Source organism: Anopheles gambiae, chromosome 2, assembly GCF_943734735.2.
Source record: "Anopheles gambiae chromosome 2, idAnoGambNW_F1_1, whole genome shotgun sequence".
Lineage (NCBI taxonomy): Eukaryota > Metazoa > Arthropoda > Insecta > Diptera > Culicidae > Anopheles > Anopheles gambiae.
Genome location: NC_064601.1, coordinates 5,606,953 through 5,624,223, shown reverse-complemented (window position 1 = coordinate 5,624,223; position 17,271 = coordinate 5,606,953). Strand labels below are relative to the sequence as shown.

The 17,271-nt window shown below is 50.6% G+C and overlaps 4 protein-coding genes across 10 annotated transcripts; 3 read left to right on the top strand and 1 right to left on the bottom strand.

Moving 5' to 3' along the window:
* Positions 1-535: 535 nt before the first annotated feature.
* Positions 536-7,332, bottom strand: LOC1281664 (glutamate--cysteine ligase). 7 transcript variants are annotated; one of them, XM_061641926.1, is made up of 5 exons: positions 7,081-7,332; positions 3,973-4,358; positions 2,863-3,607; positions 2,011-2,784; positions 536-1,940 (listed from the first exon to the last, which is right to left on the bottom strand). In XM_061641926.1, exons 2-5 carry the CDS (start codon positions 4,232-4,234, stop codon positions 1,772-1,774), a joined length of 1,950 nt encoding a protein of 649 aa, XP_061497910.1. In that variant the 5' UTR covers positions 4,235-4,358; positions 7,081-7,332; the 3' UTR covers positions 536-1,771. The 7 variants fall into 7 exon arrangements, with proteins under 7 accessions (XP_061497910.1, XP_061497913.1, XP_061497916.1 ...); XM_061641929.1 differs by having other exon boundaries at positions 7,185-7,332; XM_061641932.1 differs by lacking the exon at positions 7,081-7,332 and adding an exon at positions 6,608-6,892.
* Positions 7,333-9,563: 2,231 nt separating this feature from the next.
* On the top strand, positions 9,564-10,613 carry LOC11175974 (hornerin). Its single transcript, XM_003435811.2, has one exon. The coding sequence runs from the start codon at positions 9,564-9,566 to the stop codon at positions 10,611-10,613; it is 1,050 nt and encodes a 349-aa protein (XP_003435859.2).
* Positions 10,614-11,041: 428 nt separating this feature from the next.
* Positions 11,042-12,317, top strand: LOC11175747 (uncharacterized). The gene has a single exon (XM_003435810.2). The coding sequence runs from the start codon at positions 11,347-11,349 to the stop codon at positions 12,178-12,180; it is 834 nt and encodes a 277-aa protein (XP_003435858.2). The 5' UTR covers positions 11,042-11,346; the 3' UTR covers positions 12,181-12,317.
* A 510-nt stretch (positions 12,318-12,827) lies between these two features.
* LOC4576803 (uncharacterized) lies at positions 12,828-14,387 on the top strand. Its single transcript, XM_001238511.4, has 2 exons — positions 12,828-13,318; positions 13,389-14,387. Exons 1-2 carry the CDS (start codon positions 13,159-13,161, stop codon positions 14,201-14,203), a joined length of 975 nt encoding a protein of 324 aa, XP_001238512.4. The 5' UTR covers positions 12,828-13,158; the 3' UTR covers positions 14,204-14,387.
* Positions 14,388-17,271: the final 2,884 nt, after the last annotated feature.

Below are 17,271 nucleotides of genomic sequence, written 5' to 3'. Positions count from 1 at the left end.
CGAATATGGATGCCAAAGAAAGACGTCGTCGTGTGATCATCATCGTCCCCACAGCTTAGCAGGAACCACATCCCACCACCACCCCTCCGGCCACAGAGAGTGATTTAGGTACCTTTTGTTTGCTAGCTAGCTACAATGTTTCTGTACTACAAAACACACGCGCCAATAACGCCAGCATTGCTGGCGAGCTGTGGCGTTGGTGCGCTATTCTTTTGATATATGGTAGTAGAGATAGGGAAAGCATTATTTTTCGTACCATTTTTCATTGCTCTACAACGGAATCAAAAGAGGAAAACATACATACAAGAATTAGTAGAATGTAAAGCTATAAGGTAACACAGATGCAGATATAATAAACTGAGACACTTTCACAGTGTATACAATTTTGTGAAAAAAAAGAGTTTTAAAACACTTCACTACCTAACGCTTACCCTAAATCCGAATTTTGGTGTGTTTTTTTTTCTCAATATTTCTCTTACTACTTCGTGCGCACGGACGATCCAAATCCACACAAGTAACACCCGCGACCAGTGGCTTCGGTTTAAAGAAAATCTAATATAAATCTATGTATATTTCTGTATAACAATTTGTTCTTCGTGCATTTGCTTGTTGCTGCCCTGGGAAAGTTTCTTCTCACTCCCGTTTACCCGAACCCGGGATTTCCCGGGAATGCCGCCGCCGGCACGGAGTAAACGGTGATCGATGTACACATTTTGCACTTTGCATTGTGGTCGTCTTTGTATAGTAAAAACTTCCACTGCCCTCCCCTCGCCCTCTTCGCGCTTCGCCTTCTGTTCTGTGTTCCATTCTGTTCAGGTCGCTAGGTGTAACAGTGTTCTGAGAATGTGTTTGCTAGTTTGCTTAGGTGCTTGTAAACGCTAACGCTTCCTTCGCGCTCTTCGTTGTCTTCTGCAAAACAAAGCCAACACACCAAAAGTATGTGAGGAAGAGGATCGTGGATGTTTGTGTGTACGTGTCTTTGGAATTGAAAAAGAAATCCAGAACTGAAGACGAACTGGGGATTGCAAAAGGATGGGGTGGGCCGTTAAGATAGTGCGTGCGCATGGTCCACAGACTTACACGATTCATAAAAAAATATCATTGCAACGTAAACTTAACAAACAAACTGTCTAACCTTACTTTGTAAAACGTATGCTAACTTGTGCCATACTTTCTTCTCTTAACACCATGTGGAGCACACACACACACCTATTTGAACAATCAGCAAATCATAAAGATAATAATAGAACAATAATAATAAAAAAAACAGCACAACTTATCCCCCTCGCAATCTGGCCCTTTTTTGGCGGGGTTGCTCGCAAAATTAGCGGATTGTTGCCTTCCGGGGTGTTGTCTGTCTGTCTCCCCTCCAAATGTGAAATGCATTTGCTGTACGGCGTTGTGAGGAAAAATAATTGCATTCCTTATCCCGTGCAGCCGTGTTATTCGTCCTCGACATCCGCGCTGCTTGAGCGCGAGTCTGCTAACATTCAACATTGAAATACCCGCATTCGGTGTTTGGCGCGCCAGAGAAGAAAACGGAAACGGTTTTCTCCCTTCCCCTGTTTTGTTTTGGTTCGCTCCCGGCACACGAAAATCACCCTCCAACATGTGTGAGACCACCACCACCATTGCTGTTCCCTTTTCGGTGACTTTAGTTAAGTTAGGGCAATGGGGGAGAGGAGGCAGAGCGTGTAAGTAGATTAGCCGAACGGTTTCACGGCATTATCGCACTCGCTAAAACTCAACGACAACGACCACTACTTAACTACTAACATCGCTTGGTGAGATGCTTCTCAATCGCGGCCGGAATGTTGTCCGTCGTTTTCGAGTTGATGTTGTTGCCGAGCAGCTCCGGGCAGGCCAGCACACCGTCCTGTATGTCCTTCGCCTTTCGCAGCAGATCGTAACAATTGCCCTCGCTGATGACGGAATCGTGCCTGCGAATGGGAAGAGGGGAGTGGTAATCGAGCTTGACCATATAAGTCGCCCTCCCGCCAGCACACTTACTTGTACTCGGGATGGGAAACGACCTGCTGCCGTATCCAGCTGGCCGTCGTCATCAGCTCGCCGGACGCACGCTTCTGGATCAGCTTCAGGTACTGCTGGATCGTGCAGTGCGTATCGGCGTCCACGTCCATCGACCCGAGGTAGCTGTTGATCAGCGGCACCAGGCCCGGGAACGTGCCCTTCCCATTGATGATCTGATCGATCGTCATCAGCTCGTACTCGTCCGCGGGCGCCTCCGACGTCGCCGCTTCGTCCGCGGTGCCATTCTGCCGCTGCTCGGCTTGTGATGCTGCACCGTCCGCTCGGCCTTCCTCCGGCGGTATGGCGGTGATGTTTTTCTTAAACCAAAAGCGCTCCGTCAGCACCGCGCCCCGCTTCTGCGAGTTTTGCATGTTTTCGTCCACCTTGCTGATCGGGATCAGGAAGTCAAGCTGGTACGAGAGGATGACGCGCGTCAGCAGCACGACGAAGCACACGATCGCCGCATTCTCGAAGTCGGTCAGCTGGGCCTCGCACGGCCGGAACTCGACGCGCCACCCGATCGGGGAGTTGGGCGGCGGGGGCTTGAACCGCATCGTCTGCCAGTTGGTCGACTGGATGTTCTCGAAGTGGTCCGTGTCCTCCCGGTCGTTCTGGTGCACCTTCTCGCTGAACAGCGACACCGAGTCGCGTATGAACAGATGCGCAATGTGCTGCGCCAGCAGATGATCGATGTCGCCCTCGCGCAGCCGCTTGTACAGCGTCTCGTCCAGCACCAAAGGCACATCGTTGTATCTGTGGATGGATGGGAGGAAACATTACCGTTAGCAGACCCTTTTTGGAGATGAAAAAATCGCTCTCGCCTTTACGTACTTCTCTCCCGCCGGCGAGAGGTAAGAATCGATCGAATCGTAGCGTGACTTGTAAATGCGGAACCGATCGTTCTTCAGCGGCTCCTCGCCACGCTCCTCCCGCGTGCGGCAGTCGACCGAGGCCGAGATCACGTTCCACCGGCAGTCCACATCGGTCAGAAAGCCACGGTACGCAGGACTGGCCGCCGTCAGCGCGAGCATTATAGGGCACATCGGCGTCAGCTGGTCGTACAGTGTGCGCGCCTCGCTAATATTACACGCCTGGAACGTGAGCTGCAAACAGCAGCAACCCATACCGAAGCCCATCGCGTCCATGTGCACGTGGCTCGGGTGGGACGGTATGCTGCCCTCGACCGGCGTTTGCGTATCACGATCCGGGTAGATCGGCAAGTTGATCGACACCTTCTCGCCCCGCCGCTGGCGAATGTTGCGCGTCAGCGTCTTGAACCGTGGATGGCCCGGGAAGATGGCTTCGTCGGGGAAAAAGTTCGACCGGGCCGCGCACGCCTCATCGTCCGGCGTCGGTACCGCCGGTGGGAACGTGAAGCGCGGACATCCCAGCCGCGGGAAGCTGGTGATCGACATGACGAACTCGTTCTCCGGCAGCAGGGCAGCGACCTCCATGCGCCGATAGCGCATGTTTGCCTCGACCACGTTGAAGTGCGCCAGCAGACCACCGTACGGCTTGCCGGGCGTACCTTCGATCATGTACGCACCGTACTCGGGACGCCACAGTGATTTGACTCCTGGAATGGGAAGGAAGCAGGAAACAATGTCACGATCACGAAACATAATACGCCGTATTTCATTTCAGCCATTCCTCCCACCGGGCTCCGGAATGTAAACGATGTAGCGGACAAGTCGGTTTTATCTCACTCGTATCGCCACACCACTAGGAAGCACACACAGCAAGCGGCACGTTTCGAACGTGATAGCGCACCGATCACGTGTTCCGTATCTTGCACGATAGATCATTGTTTTTGCCGCCACCTGCCTGCTTCGATGCAGCACTCCACACGGTTCGGTTTCGGTGGCGCAGAGACGAATGCATCTGCGTCAATCACCTCATCCATCATCATTTTCCCCCCATTTTTTGTTGATTTTTGCTTACCTTGTGGATCGGCCGCTTCCTTTTCGTTCAGCTTGGCCAGAATTTCTTGCGCCCGCAGCGATACCTGGACCGCGCGCTGCTTATCGTCGAACCGGACGATTATGTACTCCACCTCGTCGCCCCACTTCAGCACGTCGCCCTGGCGGTCTTTGAGGCGCGCGAACAGATTGATAAACTGCTCAATGCCATGCTCGCGGACGTGCTGTGCCAGCGCCTTCGTTTCGTCCCACGTCAGAGGACTGCCTTCGCTTAGCAAACCCATCCTGGTGTGTCCCGGTCGGTTGGTTGGTTGGTGGAACGTCGGTGTTTTGGATTTAGTGTGACACGTGTTGAGCGCTAGGGTCCGATACAGAACAGTTTCAGAGTTTAGAGAACACTTTCAAAATCTAAAATGAAAAAAATGGGAAAATATATTAAATACTGCAGTACATTTCAAGCCCTTTTTAGTTTGCTAAATAAAGTGCAAGGTACTAGACATCTTATCTCCAGCAACTCAACCGTTCGCTCGTTCTGCTGTGTTGTTCTCAACTCGATAGTGCAACAAGTGCCTGCCTATTTACCCCCACAAATATGTATCTAGCGAAGGACGGAACAATTCACAGCGTTCCATTCCACTAGCACGGCTGTGCGCACTGGCAAGGACAAGAGGACAGGAAATCGGTTGCTACAAACATCAGTCACAAAGTTCCACAGCATTTAACTACCATCAGTTCTCATTCAATAGAGAGCTGGGTAAGGCTGCATAGAGACCCGGCACGCTCTCGCAGTACACGTAACGTTCCCCGAGCGCAACGGTTCGCGCCGGGTGGCGTTATGATGCAAAGCAGGGGGGCACAAATCGTGACAAGACACATTTTTCAGCTTCGCTCTTGCCCGAGTAAGACGCGGTTGGTTTACGAGAGAGCGAACGATGAATTGGATAGGCATTTTGCCTAAACCGCGCCATCCGTACCGCGTCTCCCACGAACCGATGACTGATGACTGAGGCGGCTTCGTTTAGCGCCACTTAAACGTTTATTTACGAGCGAAGAGAACAATTTTAGAAAATGAGCAAAAAGAGGTAAAACATACTTTATCGTGCTCGAAGTGGGATTAAAATGATACAAATCAAATCCATGCACGCTACCAAAGCGCAGCGATAAGTGAACTGCGATTAGGATGATGTTGATGATGATGATGGAGCATAAAGGAGTATGCTTTCCCGGCTCAACATGTATTACGCAACGGACACGAACATCCAGCACGAAGACTCCAGCCACCCAGGAGGCCCAGACCTTGGCAATGGATTTATGCCGTGTGAAATCGTGCACACTACAGTTTCACTGTTTTGCGAGTTCAACCTGTGGATTGTATTTCGAACGAACAGGCACGCACCGCACGATACACACAGCAACACGGCGCGGGTACAGAAGGTCACAATCAATAAAACTTGCCCAGCCAGCCGGTCCGCTTGTTCGGGTTTCCCTTGGCATTCTTCATTCTCCCCACTGCTGCCAAAGAAAAAATAACTACTGGCGACTCGATTTGTTTTCACTTTCCATACACACACCGGCTGTTGCCATCGCAACCCCGGGGTAGGCCTCGTGTGTGCCTGGCTTCGATTTTGAGAGGAACAGTTAGAACGTTTGACTATCAACCGGACGACACACGCAAAAAAAACCCTAAAGAACGTCTTCTTCACATCTCTCCGCTTTATACACTGCATGCACAGCTTTCGACCGTCTTCCGATTTCACTATATTGCACAACTGATATGCAGGGGTTTTATTTTTGTTTTCCTACACACACACACACATCCTCCTCACGCCAGTGGCGTAATTGTGTCGACTAGAAGCGGGAATGGAACCAGGAACAGACACACACACACCAACGAAAATACTCAACGCACTTTGGGAGTTTCGGGAGTCGGTTCCTTTCGGGAAGCAAGCGTAGACGACCTCGTTCGTGCAGATAACCGTAGAAAGATGACCCAAAGACCGAACGGCAGGGCTCTCGTAGACGTGCCGCGTAGCAGTGCCGTGTAGCAGACAAGTTCAACAGTGAACCACGCTTCCGTATGGGTCGACGGTTTACTAAATACTAACGCGCGTTCTTCTCGCTGCTAGAGCTGTTAACCTCGCCCGGGGGCCTAGTCTCGCTGCTATCTGTCGCGCTTCTCGCTCTCCTCCCTAGCCAATGACGGCTGATGATGATGACGATGACGATGACGATGGATGGAAGCAATCAGCTACGTAATGGGTTTCAATGTGTGTCCACGGAGCGACAAGTACCAACCCCGCGGTGGGGTCGTTATTCAGTCCCTGCGGCCGCTGAACAATCGAACCAATGCCAATAAGTGATGACGATTCCAATGCGCCCGTTTAGGACCGTTTGTTGCTGAAGGAGGAGGACGATGTGCGTGTCCGCGGGACAAGGGGCAGCGGGGCCCCGTGCATTGCGTTCATACACGGCACGGGGTTCGATATTTGCTGCACTGGCGATAAAATCAGTATCGGAATGTGTAACAAATCGATTTTGCTTACGGGGTTGGTTCAAGCTAGGGTTTCTCTCATTCGGTCGGAAGGAAGGCAACAATTGCTGGAATCGCATTTTTGTTTGCAAAGATTGATCTCTTTACTGGATTTAATTTACACAACCTTACGTCATCGCAGTATCCGCGGCGGTAGTAAAAATAGGAATCGGCGGACACATGACGATCGCTTCAGGATGTTCTGGAACACAAGACACACCAGATCTTTATCAAGTGACCGGTGCCGCGCGGCTATCTTGCAAGTCACGGCCTACTCTTGCCGTAGGCCCCTTGCGTTCGTGTAGAATCATGCTCAAAATGATGTCACTGCTTAACCTCACATGCCAATGTTGATGCAACGGCCGCGGCGAGATAACATCATAAACCCAGCCCCAACCCAGCGACTGCAAGCTGATAGCGATTCTACCGTATCGTAGTATTAGTCCGATAATTTTAATTTCCAAGAATGATCCATTTTGGAGATGTGTTTTTCGCTGATTTTCTATTCCTTTACCCTGTTTTTTGCGTTTCGCAATCACAACAAATCCCGTTCCCCTGCTTGAGGTACTCTCTCCCAGCATGGAGTCAGGCGGCGCTTACCCGGCACTTTAGAACTGTTGCTGCAAATTGTGCACTTTTTAGCAATTTTCACTGCACTACTTCACACGCTAAACGACCACAGAGGTAGTGCACGGTAACTGTACCTTTGCAATTTGTTCCACGGAGGCAATTTTTCGCCAATTCTTGCAATTATTCGTGTGCTGGAGCGAACGCGCGTGTTATTTACATTTATTTTTCTTTTTTTTGTTCTGTTTTATTGACATTCAGCCGCTGTCATCGTGGGGCGCGTGAACATTGACAGCACACCGTGCGAGCCCGGCTCAGAGCTCTGATCACAATGGGCGATTGACGGGTTTGAAATTTATGTTTGAAAATTTGGATTAAATAGTTTTTTTTAATTACAGATCTTTTTGAGTGTTTTTAAAGTAATTCTTGAATATATTGGAACGTTCCTATATGTTAAACTATCTTTTTTTCGCAAATTACAAATATCCATTCACAATGCATTCACAAGAGAAAAATATCACAAGAGGGATCAATCGTGAACCTATTTGACACAGGAACTGAATCAATTTCGGTACTGAAACTCAAACCTATCTCGATTTGTCGTATGCAATCTTGATTTATGATCGAACCTGTTCCCGTTAAAATACTTATCTCAATTCGTTCCAGGAACTAAACGGTTCCGAACCCATCCAGTTCCAGGAACAGATTCTCCAAACCTGGTTCGGCAAAAGAAGCTACATTCTCAGGTAGCCCATCGAATTTCTATCAAAAACTACAAACTACAAACCATCGATAGAAACCCAATAAATGCCATAATCTTCAAGAAACGCTCCATTTAAGGAACCTGTTATGAGCCCCGCACAGCTAAGAACTACTAAAAATAGTGTGATTTAAACGCATAGATACTACATTTTAGCAAAAACGTTCCGATGTTGAGAATTCGTTTCCTATGTTCCAATTCAGAACGGGGGAAAATATAATGGGCAGTTAAAATTTCATACCAAAAACCTGTTCCCGACAGCCTGAGCCTGAGAAAAGATATCATTTGGGATTTCGTATTTGGTTCCAGCGTGTTCTTCCGTTTAGTATCTAATCGTCCTTCACGCTGAAACCGCACCGCAAAACTTCGCAACTTGAAGAAATCATCTGCAAAGATGCAATTTAAACGCTCCCTTACGATTGTGCCGCTGTTGCTGTTGATCGTCCTGGTAAATGCGTTTGCCCTGGTTACTGCCGGGATTCCCCGCCGTGTGCGTCGAGGTAAGTGTTGGCGCCCGCCGCGCCCGCTAATGGATGCCGGCGTGCATATATTCATAATCCGGAAACAAGATGCACCAAACGGGTTCGATGGCTTCGGGGTTAATGAGCCTGCAGCAAAGCAGCACATTACTGGTCGTGTCGTGTCGGTTTAACCTATGTTCCCTCTGTACTTTCAGCAAATGAGCCACAAACGTACCAAGCGCGCGAGCTGCCTCCAACATTTAGCGTCGTTCAGCCAGAAGTCTTCTTTGTGTCGTACGGAGGTGGAGCAAGCAACAGAAACGGAGATGTTAAAATAACGCCACAAACGATCCGTTATTAATACGTTCCTTCGGAATTGCAATGTGGGATGCAGATTGGGGTTGAGCTTGGAATGGAATGCTGAATGCAGTAGAACAATAAAGAGCGAAACCAACACACAAACAATCTTCTATTGCGATCTTCAAACGATCTATGTACAAGGCGATTACAAATCATACAATCCCTAGGAATACCGGTTATTCTGATGGGTGACATCGTGTTCCGTTCGTAATCGGTCGCGATCGCTCTATTAGACCCGCGTTGTTCCTGATGGATCCGATAGCGATCAGCTCACAAAAACTGTTCGAAGGTTATTCGATGTTTGCGACATTGATCAAATTAATTTGCTCATTTCTGCAGAATTTTAGCAACATGTTCATCACAATTTCAGGGCCAGGGCCACCGAGCGGATGGAGCCTCGACTTCCGATCTTGGCCGACTCGTCCCCCTGGGTTCAACTAGCGCACGGGGAACCGGTTCCCCTAACGAATTCACGCCCCGACGACGCTGCGGTTGACAGTCGCGTACGCTCCGTGCCGCTACCAGTAAGAAAACAAGTTTTCTCCCGGCTGATAGACGATCGAGAGGCGATCGTACAACAAGTCCGAGCCCCGGTGCGTGCTGGTGCGTGTTTCGGAGGGTTTTTCCCTTCTATTAGGCAGAAATGGACGGCCGGGATTTCCATTCCCTTGCCAGTAGTCGGGGCGAAAGTAAGCTGCGGCGGAACTGCAGGGCCCGCCTGGTGGAAGTTCCGCCGCTATCAGCTGTTTTGATGCAGTGTCGGGACGGAGATTGGCTGTGGCTGTTATATAAAAATAGAACCTATTGCAGGGAGGGTAGTCAGTCAAGCTGCTATCATCGTTCCATCAAGTAGTTCGGTTTTTGCGGTAGCCAACGAAAGCGCACAGCCTTGGAAGCATTTCTCCAGCGTACTTCCGATAGTCCAGTTCGTTACAATGATGCAGCAGCAGCTCGCATTACTGCTCACCGTCGGTGCACTGGTCGTCAGCGGTTACCCCACCGATCTTGGCCATCATGGTGCTGGCAGTAGTAGCGGTAGTGCCGCCAGCAGCAACTCACAGTCGGCTTCCGGTTTTGGCGGCTTCCCAGCACTGCCCGGCTTCCCTGGGGCGTTCGGACCGGGGCAAGCGTCTCAACCGCTTGTAGCTGGTCCGGTTGGCCACGGTGCCGGTGGCTGGAGCCCGGACGTGTTTGGTAAAGGGTTCCCCTCATTCCCCACTCACGGTGGCGGTGCGTCCTCGAGCAGCAGCTCGTCCTTCTCGAGCTCGTTCTCTTCGAGCCACGACGGTAAGGTGACCGGTTCCCAGTCTCAGGCACAGTCCGGAAGCCACGGTTCGGGCCACGGTTCGAGTTCGGGTGCCTCGGCCGGCTCGCAGTCGTTCAGCAAGGGCGGTGGTCACGGGCACGGCCATGGCAGTGAAAGTGGCAGTGCGGCCGGTGCGCAATCGATCTCGCACGACCATCACGGACACCAGGGTTCGTCGGCCGGCGCACAGTCGCAGTCCCACAGCCAGAACGTGCACGGGCATGATCACGGAAAGGATCTGCACAGTGGCGCCGGCGCACAGTCGCACTCGGCTGGCCATCACGGCGAATCGCAGGGACATCTGCAAACGGGAAGCTCGGCCGGAGCACAGTCACAGTCGGCTGCGGCTGAGCAGCAGCACGGCCATCTCCAGACGGGAAATTCGGCCGGCGCACAGTCCGTCTCGCAGGATGTACAGCATGGACATGGTGGTCACGGCCATGGGCAGAGCGGTTCGTCTAGCTCGGCCGGCGCCCAGTCACAGTCTAGCCATGTGAAGGAGCACGGACACCATCACGGACCGGGCGGCCATGGTTCGGGTTCGGGACATCATGGGCAGCAGTATCACCATGGAGGAAGCCAAGGAGGTGAGGGATACGGAGTGCGCATAAGTGCGGACGAGTCGAAGGACGGTACGGTGAAGAAAACGGAAAGTGAAGCGTGGGTATGGAAGGACTAAAAGACTAAGAGAGTGTGTCCAATGAGCATTATGTATTTATGACCATTAGCTTGGCTAATGAATGTAAAATAATAAACGAAACAAACCTCAACCATATCCATACGTCAACAGCTGTAGTGTCTTATATATGCCCACAACAAAAATGTTGAGAAAATCCCTACTCGCGCGCAGCGTAATTGGCGTAGTTATTCCCTTTTTGGGTGAGTTTAAGTGTCTAGGCAGGAGATCACTAATTACACTCATAAGCAAAGGTCCAATTAACGGCGTTCAAACCTTTAAAGATCATATAATTACAAATCAATGAGTTTATTCAAAACAAAAGAGGCGGTTTTAACCATGAAAATGATGCGAATGTCCATTTCCGTTTCGATCTTCAATGTAATCTTCGTTAATTTATTCGTAAGAAGTGCTCCAATCATGTTGCAGTTGAAATAAAACCCCTCAAGTTCAATCTCAAGTTTGACTACTGCACATGGCTTATCGCACGGTTAACCCAAAGTCGGCAATGTTTACGAATTGTCTTATCAGGCAGGTCGTACCGGCGTAGAACCCAGGAATAGCCACTGATAGCTGGAGCTATTCGTCGTAGGACGCAGCACACCGTGTGTACGTATGTGTGTGTGTTTGTGTGTAGAATAATCACTTTCGAACCTTCTTCGGCCCTGCACGGACCTGCTGAAACACCAGTTGGTTCTTTTCCCCCTTCGAAGCAGTTCAGTTTAACGAAGAAACCATGTACTTGGCATTGGTTAGCGTGATAGTGGTGGGAATAATAGGTACGCATCCCACGACCGGTCAGCCTGTCGCACAAACGCAAAGTGCATCCGGTGCGTCGAGTGGTGCGGGAGCGCAACAAGCCGGTCCGGCTGGCTTCGGATTCCCTGGGTTCAATGGAGCGGGCAGCTTCGGTGGTGTCCCCGGGCTAGGGGCCGGATTCCCTGGAGCAGGCTTTCCGTTCTTCCAGCCCCAAGCACCGGGAGCGGGTGCTGGTATGGGATTTGGACCCCTGCCAGGGTTCCCACAGATGGGGCAGTTTAACTTTGGCATGCCGAATGGGCAGGGTGGCAGTTTCGCATCTTCCGGATCGCAGTCCTTCTCAAGCAGTAGCTCCTTCAGCGGTGGACATGGATCGGGCAGTACCGCTGGCGCTGGCTCACAATCGGCAGCCCACAATGGACAGCAGCCGGAGCATGGTGTTATTGGTACGGGCAGCTCGGGGACGGCACACTCCGAGCAGCAACCTAATCCGGAGGGGCACATCGGAACGTCGAGCGGAGCTGGCAGTTCCAGCCAGCAGCAGGGTCACCCGAACCATGGCGGACACGGTGGACACAGTGCCAGTGGTGCCGGAGCACAATCGCACAGTGCTGGAGGTGGCCACGGACAGGGCGGCAGCGGTAGTGGCGCTCAGGCCGGATCGGGCTCTTCGTTCGGACCGGGCGGACGTCACACGGAGGTCAACTTTGGCAACGGTCCCGGCGACAGCTTCGGAGTGCGCATCAGTACCGATGAGTCGGCCGATGGAACGGTTAAAAAATCGCAAAGTGAATCTTGGGTGTGGAACTAGGGAGGGTGGCGATGGTGTCGTTTTACGTATTATGCGGGTTTTATGGGGGAATATAACGATATAACGAAAAAAGAAGGAATATGACGATAATTCCTGCTCTCCAATAAAAAGCTCACACAAATGTTTACAACTTCAAATGCCGCTTTTTGCATTCCACGAGAGGTTTCCCAGTGTGATCGGACCCGGAATAAACAAAACTTCATTTCAGCCGGCACGCAACGCTGTCAAGCTGACCTCATAAATCTCCCTCGGCACGATCGCAATCAAATAATTCATCGATCGATGATCAATTCGGGAATATCCGTCACCGCATGCATACACCCTTCTTCTACCTGCGTTTCGTCGTGTAATCTTTGCGGGATGGCCAAACTCCACAGCAAAACATCGACAACAAATTGGGCAAAAATCCAACCATGACTTTGAGGTTCTCTTGTTCGTGCACATCCCGCAGCCCAATCACCGCATCAAACACGTCCAAGACGTACGTGTGGGCTTTACGCACTGCCACACAGTGTGTGTCCGGGGTGTCTTCCTCGCGTCCACCCTCATCCCATTCGCTCATCTGCTATATTTCGCCACCGCTTCTACGTGATCTAGGTGTGATGTTTTGCTTCTCCCCGGCCGGTGGGGCGGCGATCCGGCAATAACAAAACCCACATGTACCTGTGTCCAACTCCGGGAGGGCTTTTGCACGGCTTAGCGAATCTTGCGACGCGCGCGCGCGTGTGTGTGTGTGTATGGCAGATGTAATGTATGTGTGTGTGCGTCTTTTTTGTTGCTGCTGCTTTTGCTGCCCTCCTCCTCCAGAACCCAAACCAAGATAAGGGTTAGATCGGATTCAGGTCGGATCGAGCGCACCGTGGAGCGGAAGGTACCGGGCGGGCGAGTCAGCAGGACACGAACCACTCGGTCCGATTCGTTCGTTTGCGGTCGGTTAAAAGCGGGACGCAGTGCGCGTAATTGAATCACATCGAGTGAATGAAGCTGGTGCACGGAAGCTTTTTCAATCAGCGGCCGTGTGTGTGTCTTACCTCTTGCGTAGTGCGATCATTTGCAGATCATCGAACGATGCCGTTACTACCGGTGCAGCAGCTGCTGTTGCTGCTGCTGTCCATTGCAGCGTTTGGGCGCGATGTCGGTAAATAACTGTTGGATGTTTGCAGTGGAGCTTTTGCATTAACTGTAGCCATTAATCCTCCCATTTTCAGCTGCCTATGCGAACGGGTTCAACTATAACCAGTACCCGCAGGCGCAGGTGAACGCTTGGACGCAGGCCTGCCGCAGCTTCCAGGCGCAAGCTCTCGCCTCCCAGGCCCAACAGAATCAGTTCTTCAGCAACATGTTCCCGTCGTTCGGACTGCCGCCGCTTCCGTTTACCGATCTTTGCTCGCAGGCGGCGTTCGCTTCGGCCGGTGCCGGTGCCAGTGCCGGCACGTTTGGCCACTCCGGCGGCGGTGGCGGAGGCGTTGGTGTAACTTCCTTCAACAATCGATTCGGTGGCGACGATGGTGGATATGGTGGAGGCAATGTGCAGGGTGTGAGCATCAGCAGCAGCTCGAACGGGTACGGGCAGGGTGGCACTACGGTGACGCACTTCGGGAATGGTGGCGCCTCCTCGAACTACATCCCGCACGGCAATGGAGGCGGAATTTCCACGGCCAACCGATTCGGCGGACAAAACTCGGGCCAGGGCGTGAGTGTGTCGTCGTTTGGGACGGGCAACGGTGGCGGGTATGCGACGGCCACCCGGTTCGGTGACTCGTCGTCCGGTGGCACTACGCACTACGTCTCCAACAACGGTGGATCGGTGAGCTCGTACGGCCCGAACGGTGGCAGCTTTGCGTCGGCCAGCCGATTTGGAGGATCCGGTGGCGGTGGTGGCAGCTATGGAAACGGCGGTGGCTACGGAGGAGGTGGAAGCTACGGTGGAAACGGTGTCGCAGTCGGTGCCAGTGTGTCCTCCACCAGCCATGACAATGGGCAGGGATCGGTGCAGACAAGCGTTTACAAGCAGCACTACTAAGAGATGGGCAAGACCCGGGGCCGCGGAAGACGATCGAAATCTGTGATCTGATCACGTCCATTAGCATTAGTAATCGATAGCAGCGGGGCTGAAGGCTTCCTTCGCAGGTCGTCATTATCACCGCAGAACGTAATCAACGTAATTGACATGCAATAAAGCTTGCTTCTCTCTATCTCGGCTCGGATCTCGGCACCTCGCCGTGTGTGTTTACTGTTGATTTTATTTCTTTCGACAATCAATAAGGGAAGTCCCCGGAGGTTTTTGCAGACGCTTGCGAGTATGAAAACAGTCCTTAAAAGGCATAGTCCACATTCGCGTTTTAATTCGATTCGATCATTAAGCAGTAAGCACAACACAGCACTTCATTATTATAACATCAACAGCACAACAGCTCGTTTGGGTTGTCTTTAAACTTGCATATGTTAAAATCTGCAAAACAAAGCTCACCAAAACAGAGACACAAAAAGCTTGTCAATTATGCTTGTGGGTCATATTTGTTGTTTCCTGTCGCAAACATATTGCGTGTGGATGTTACGATAATGTATGCGTAAACTTCACGCGAGATCTCACGCATATAATTTGCACACTCAATATTGTTATGTTATCTACTGTGAGCGTCCGTTTTAGAGGTTTGGACAAAGCGAGAGATAGAGAGAGGGAGTGAGAAACACTTCAAAAATAAGAGTTACATAAGGCCCTTGCTGAAACCAGAACCCTTTGCCCAAAAGTGTCTGCCCATCCCAACCATCCCAAATTGGCAAAGGTAAGCGTGTGTGTGTATGTTTCGAAATCACATGTATGGGGCGGCTACAGAATTGGAAATTGTACGGACAACATATACACAACACAGCACAAAAAGCAAACAGCCTTTTCGAAATGAAAACAACCCCAAAACGGGGGAGGGGGCCTGGGCCTCGGAAACGGTCGCCACAATGCAAAGCGAATTGTGTACGGATTGTGCTCTGGGAGAACCGGTTTCCATCCGGTATCAAGATGTCGGGAGTGACCAAGCCAACGAAGGCGAAGAAGACGACGACGATGATCTTCGATCTCCACGCGAACGGGGTGTAACGTGGGAGGGATGCAAAAGCAGGGACCAATATGATATCTTCCAACAAGCACACACACACAGACAGACACACACACACACTCCATCTGCAAGAAGAAGATCCCCATAATCCCGCACCACATCGAGATCACGACGCTGGGAGAGCTTAATGTGAACGAGTCCACCAACACGTACCACTTCCCAAAAGTCTTTTCTTGTCCGGTCCGGTCCGATCGTTCGACTTCGCTCTGGAGAGGCTTAAGATCGCTGCAAAGACTCAGTTCTGCAGGGCGAAACGCAATTAATGAAGGAAGAAGCTCGAGGAAGTACGGCGAGGTGATGATAGATTGAAACATTACTTCCCCCCCAGTTGGACCTTCTTCTGGCAGTCGTTGCTGCACGACTGCACGAGGTTCTAGGTTCTAGATGGAGCTTCATCGATCATGATCATGGCACTAACTAACCATCGGCAACGATCGCGGGCTCGGTTGTTTTGGTTCGTTGACGTTTGCTGATACCCGTGCGAAGGTTTCCGGTAAATCCCATCACCGCCGCTCCATCGTGTATAAGTAGTATCGCATTTTGGGCAAACCGTGATCATTGTTTGCTCTAGTATTTTGCGTCTTGAAGGTTACTCCAAATTGGGCCATCGATCCAGTTCTGTCTACATCCACATCCCACCCTGCTGGGTGCTGGGAATTCCCCTAACGCGCTGGTTTTACCCAACCAACGACTTTGACCGAGGGCTTAACCGATCGTTGATGCCAACGATCTTTTGGCATCTGCAGGGCGATAACAGCACCCGGTAATGAGATTCCGATTTCACAAAACCCTTTTCTTAGGAAGGGGCAGAGAGCAAACTTCCAAAACATTTACCTTCGGAGTTGATTGGATTCACTTCCGAGCTTCTAGGTTGTGGAATTACTTCCGGCCCGCTAAGGATAGAACCGGTTTGATCCGAGCGACAAATGACCATCGGTGGGTTATTAGCACGTCGTCCGTCCCGTTTTGTCTTAAGTCACCCGAAGGGTTAGGAAATTTCAAAACAAAAAAGTTGTTGAAATTATTACGAAATAAGAGGTCACACCAAGTAAGAACACAAAAACTACCCTACCATCCCAACGTTGTGATTAAGACGAAACGCAACGGTTCAACCTTGAAGGAGGTTATGTTTACACGCACAAACATAGAAGCTTTTTGGCTGCGTCGGGTGGGGTTTTTGCCGTCAAAATGTAAACAGATGCCGTCTGCCCGTGGATGGGAAGAATTTCTACCACCGTGGTGACTGTTGATGAAGCAAACAGTATGACAAATAACAACAACAACCGATAAATAAGGGTTTTTGGGGATAAGAGCTTCGGTGGGGAGGTGAACGCGACTGACTCATCGGATCGTGATAACATCATTGTAGAAGTTAGATATTCTGGCCAAACGAATACTATTCGTCTTCAATTGCGTGACCTGTGAAAGTAATAACTCCCTTAGACGCTCGACTCTCGTCCAACTTGTCGTGCAACGACGTTGCTTTCTCTTCCAATTTTGGCAAATTACCTGAAATCAAAACTAGTTTTAATCCAGCTTCCCTTCACCCTTAACCCAATGTTGTGTTTTGGCCAAACTTCAACTGATTAACTGTTCCACCACAAAAAAGAAACGAAAACAAACAAACAGCATGCAAAAATCACCAATAAAGATCGTGATCTGGTTTTGTAGGTGCTGACTTCATCTGGTCGTTCGTTTCGTTTGAATGAGTTTGTTTGATTTCCGCCTGCTCCCAAGCGGGAAGCATATGGGTTAGCTTCTCTTTTTTGTTGGATTTTGCTGATAAAAGTCCCCTGAAACGAAAGTCAAAACCAACAACCTCTCGCTCGAACAACAAAAAAGCTGGTTTTCCCTCGAGAAAAAAACGCACAAACATAAAATATAGCAGGAAAGAAGAAAAGCAACACCGAATCTTAAAAATGGAAGAGTAAACTGCTAATCAAAGCAGATAAATACATGACGTGTATATATGTGCATT

Coding starts and splice junctions, on each gene's coding strand:
- LOC1281664 (XM_061641926.1), bottom strand. CDS start 4,234: ATGGGTTTGCTAAGCGAAGGCAGTCCTCTGACGTGGGACGAAACGAAG. Junction 2,785..2,862: donor CTCTCGCCGGCGGGAGAGAA/GTACGTAAAGGC, acceptor ATCCATCCACAG/ATACAACGATGTGCCTTTGG. Junction 1,941..2,010: donor GTTTCCCATCCCGAGTACAA/GTAAGTGTGCTG, acceptor TCCCATTCGCAG/GCACGATTCCGTCATCAGCG.
- LOC11175974 (XM_003435811.2), top strand. CDS start 9,564: ATGATGCAGCAGCAGCTCGCATTACTGCTCACCGTCGGTGCACTGGTC.
- LOC11175747 (XM_003435810.2), top strand. CDS start 11,347: ATGTACTTGGCATTGGTTAGCGTGATAGTGGTGGGAATAATAGGTACG.
- LOC4576803 (XM_001238511.4), top strand. CDS start 13,159: ATGAAGCTGGTGCACGGAAGCTTTTTCAATCAGCGGCCGTGTGTGTGT. Junction 13,319..13,388: donor AGCGTTTGGGCGCGATGTCG/GTAAATAACTGT, acceptor TCCCATTTTCAG/CTGCCTATGCGAACGGGTTC.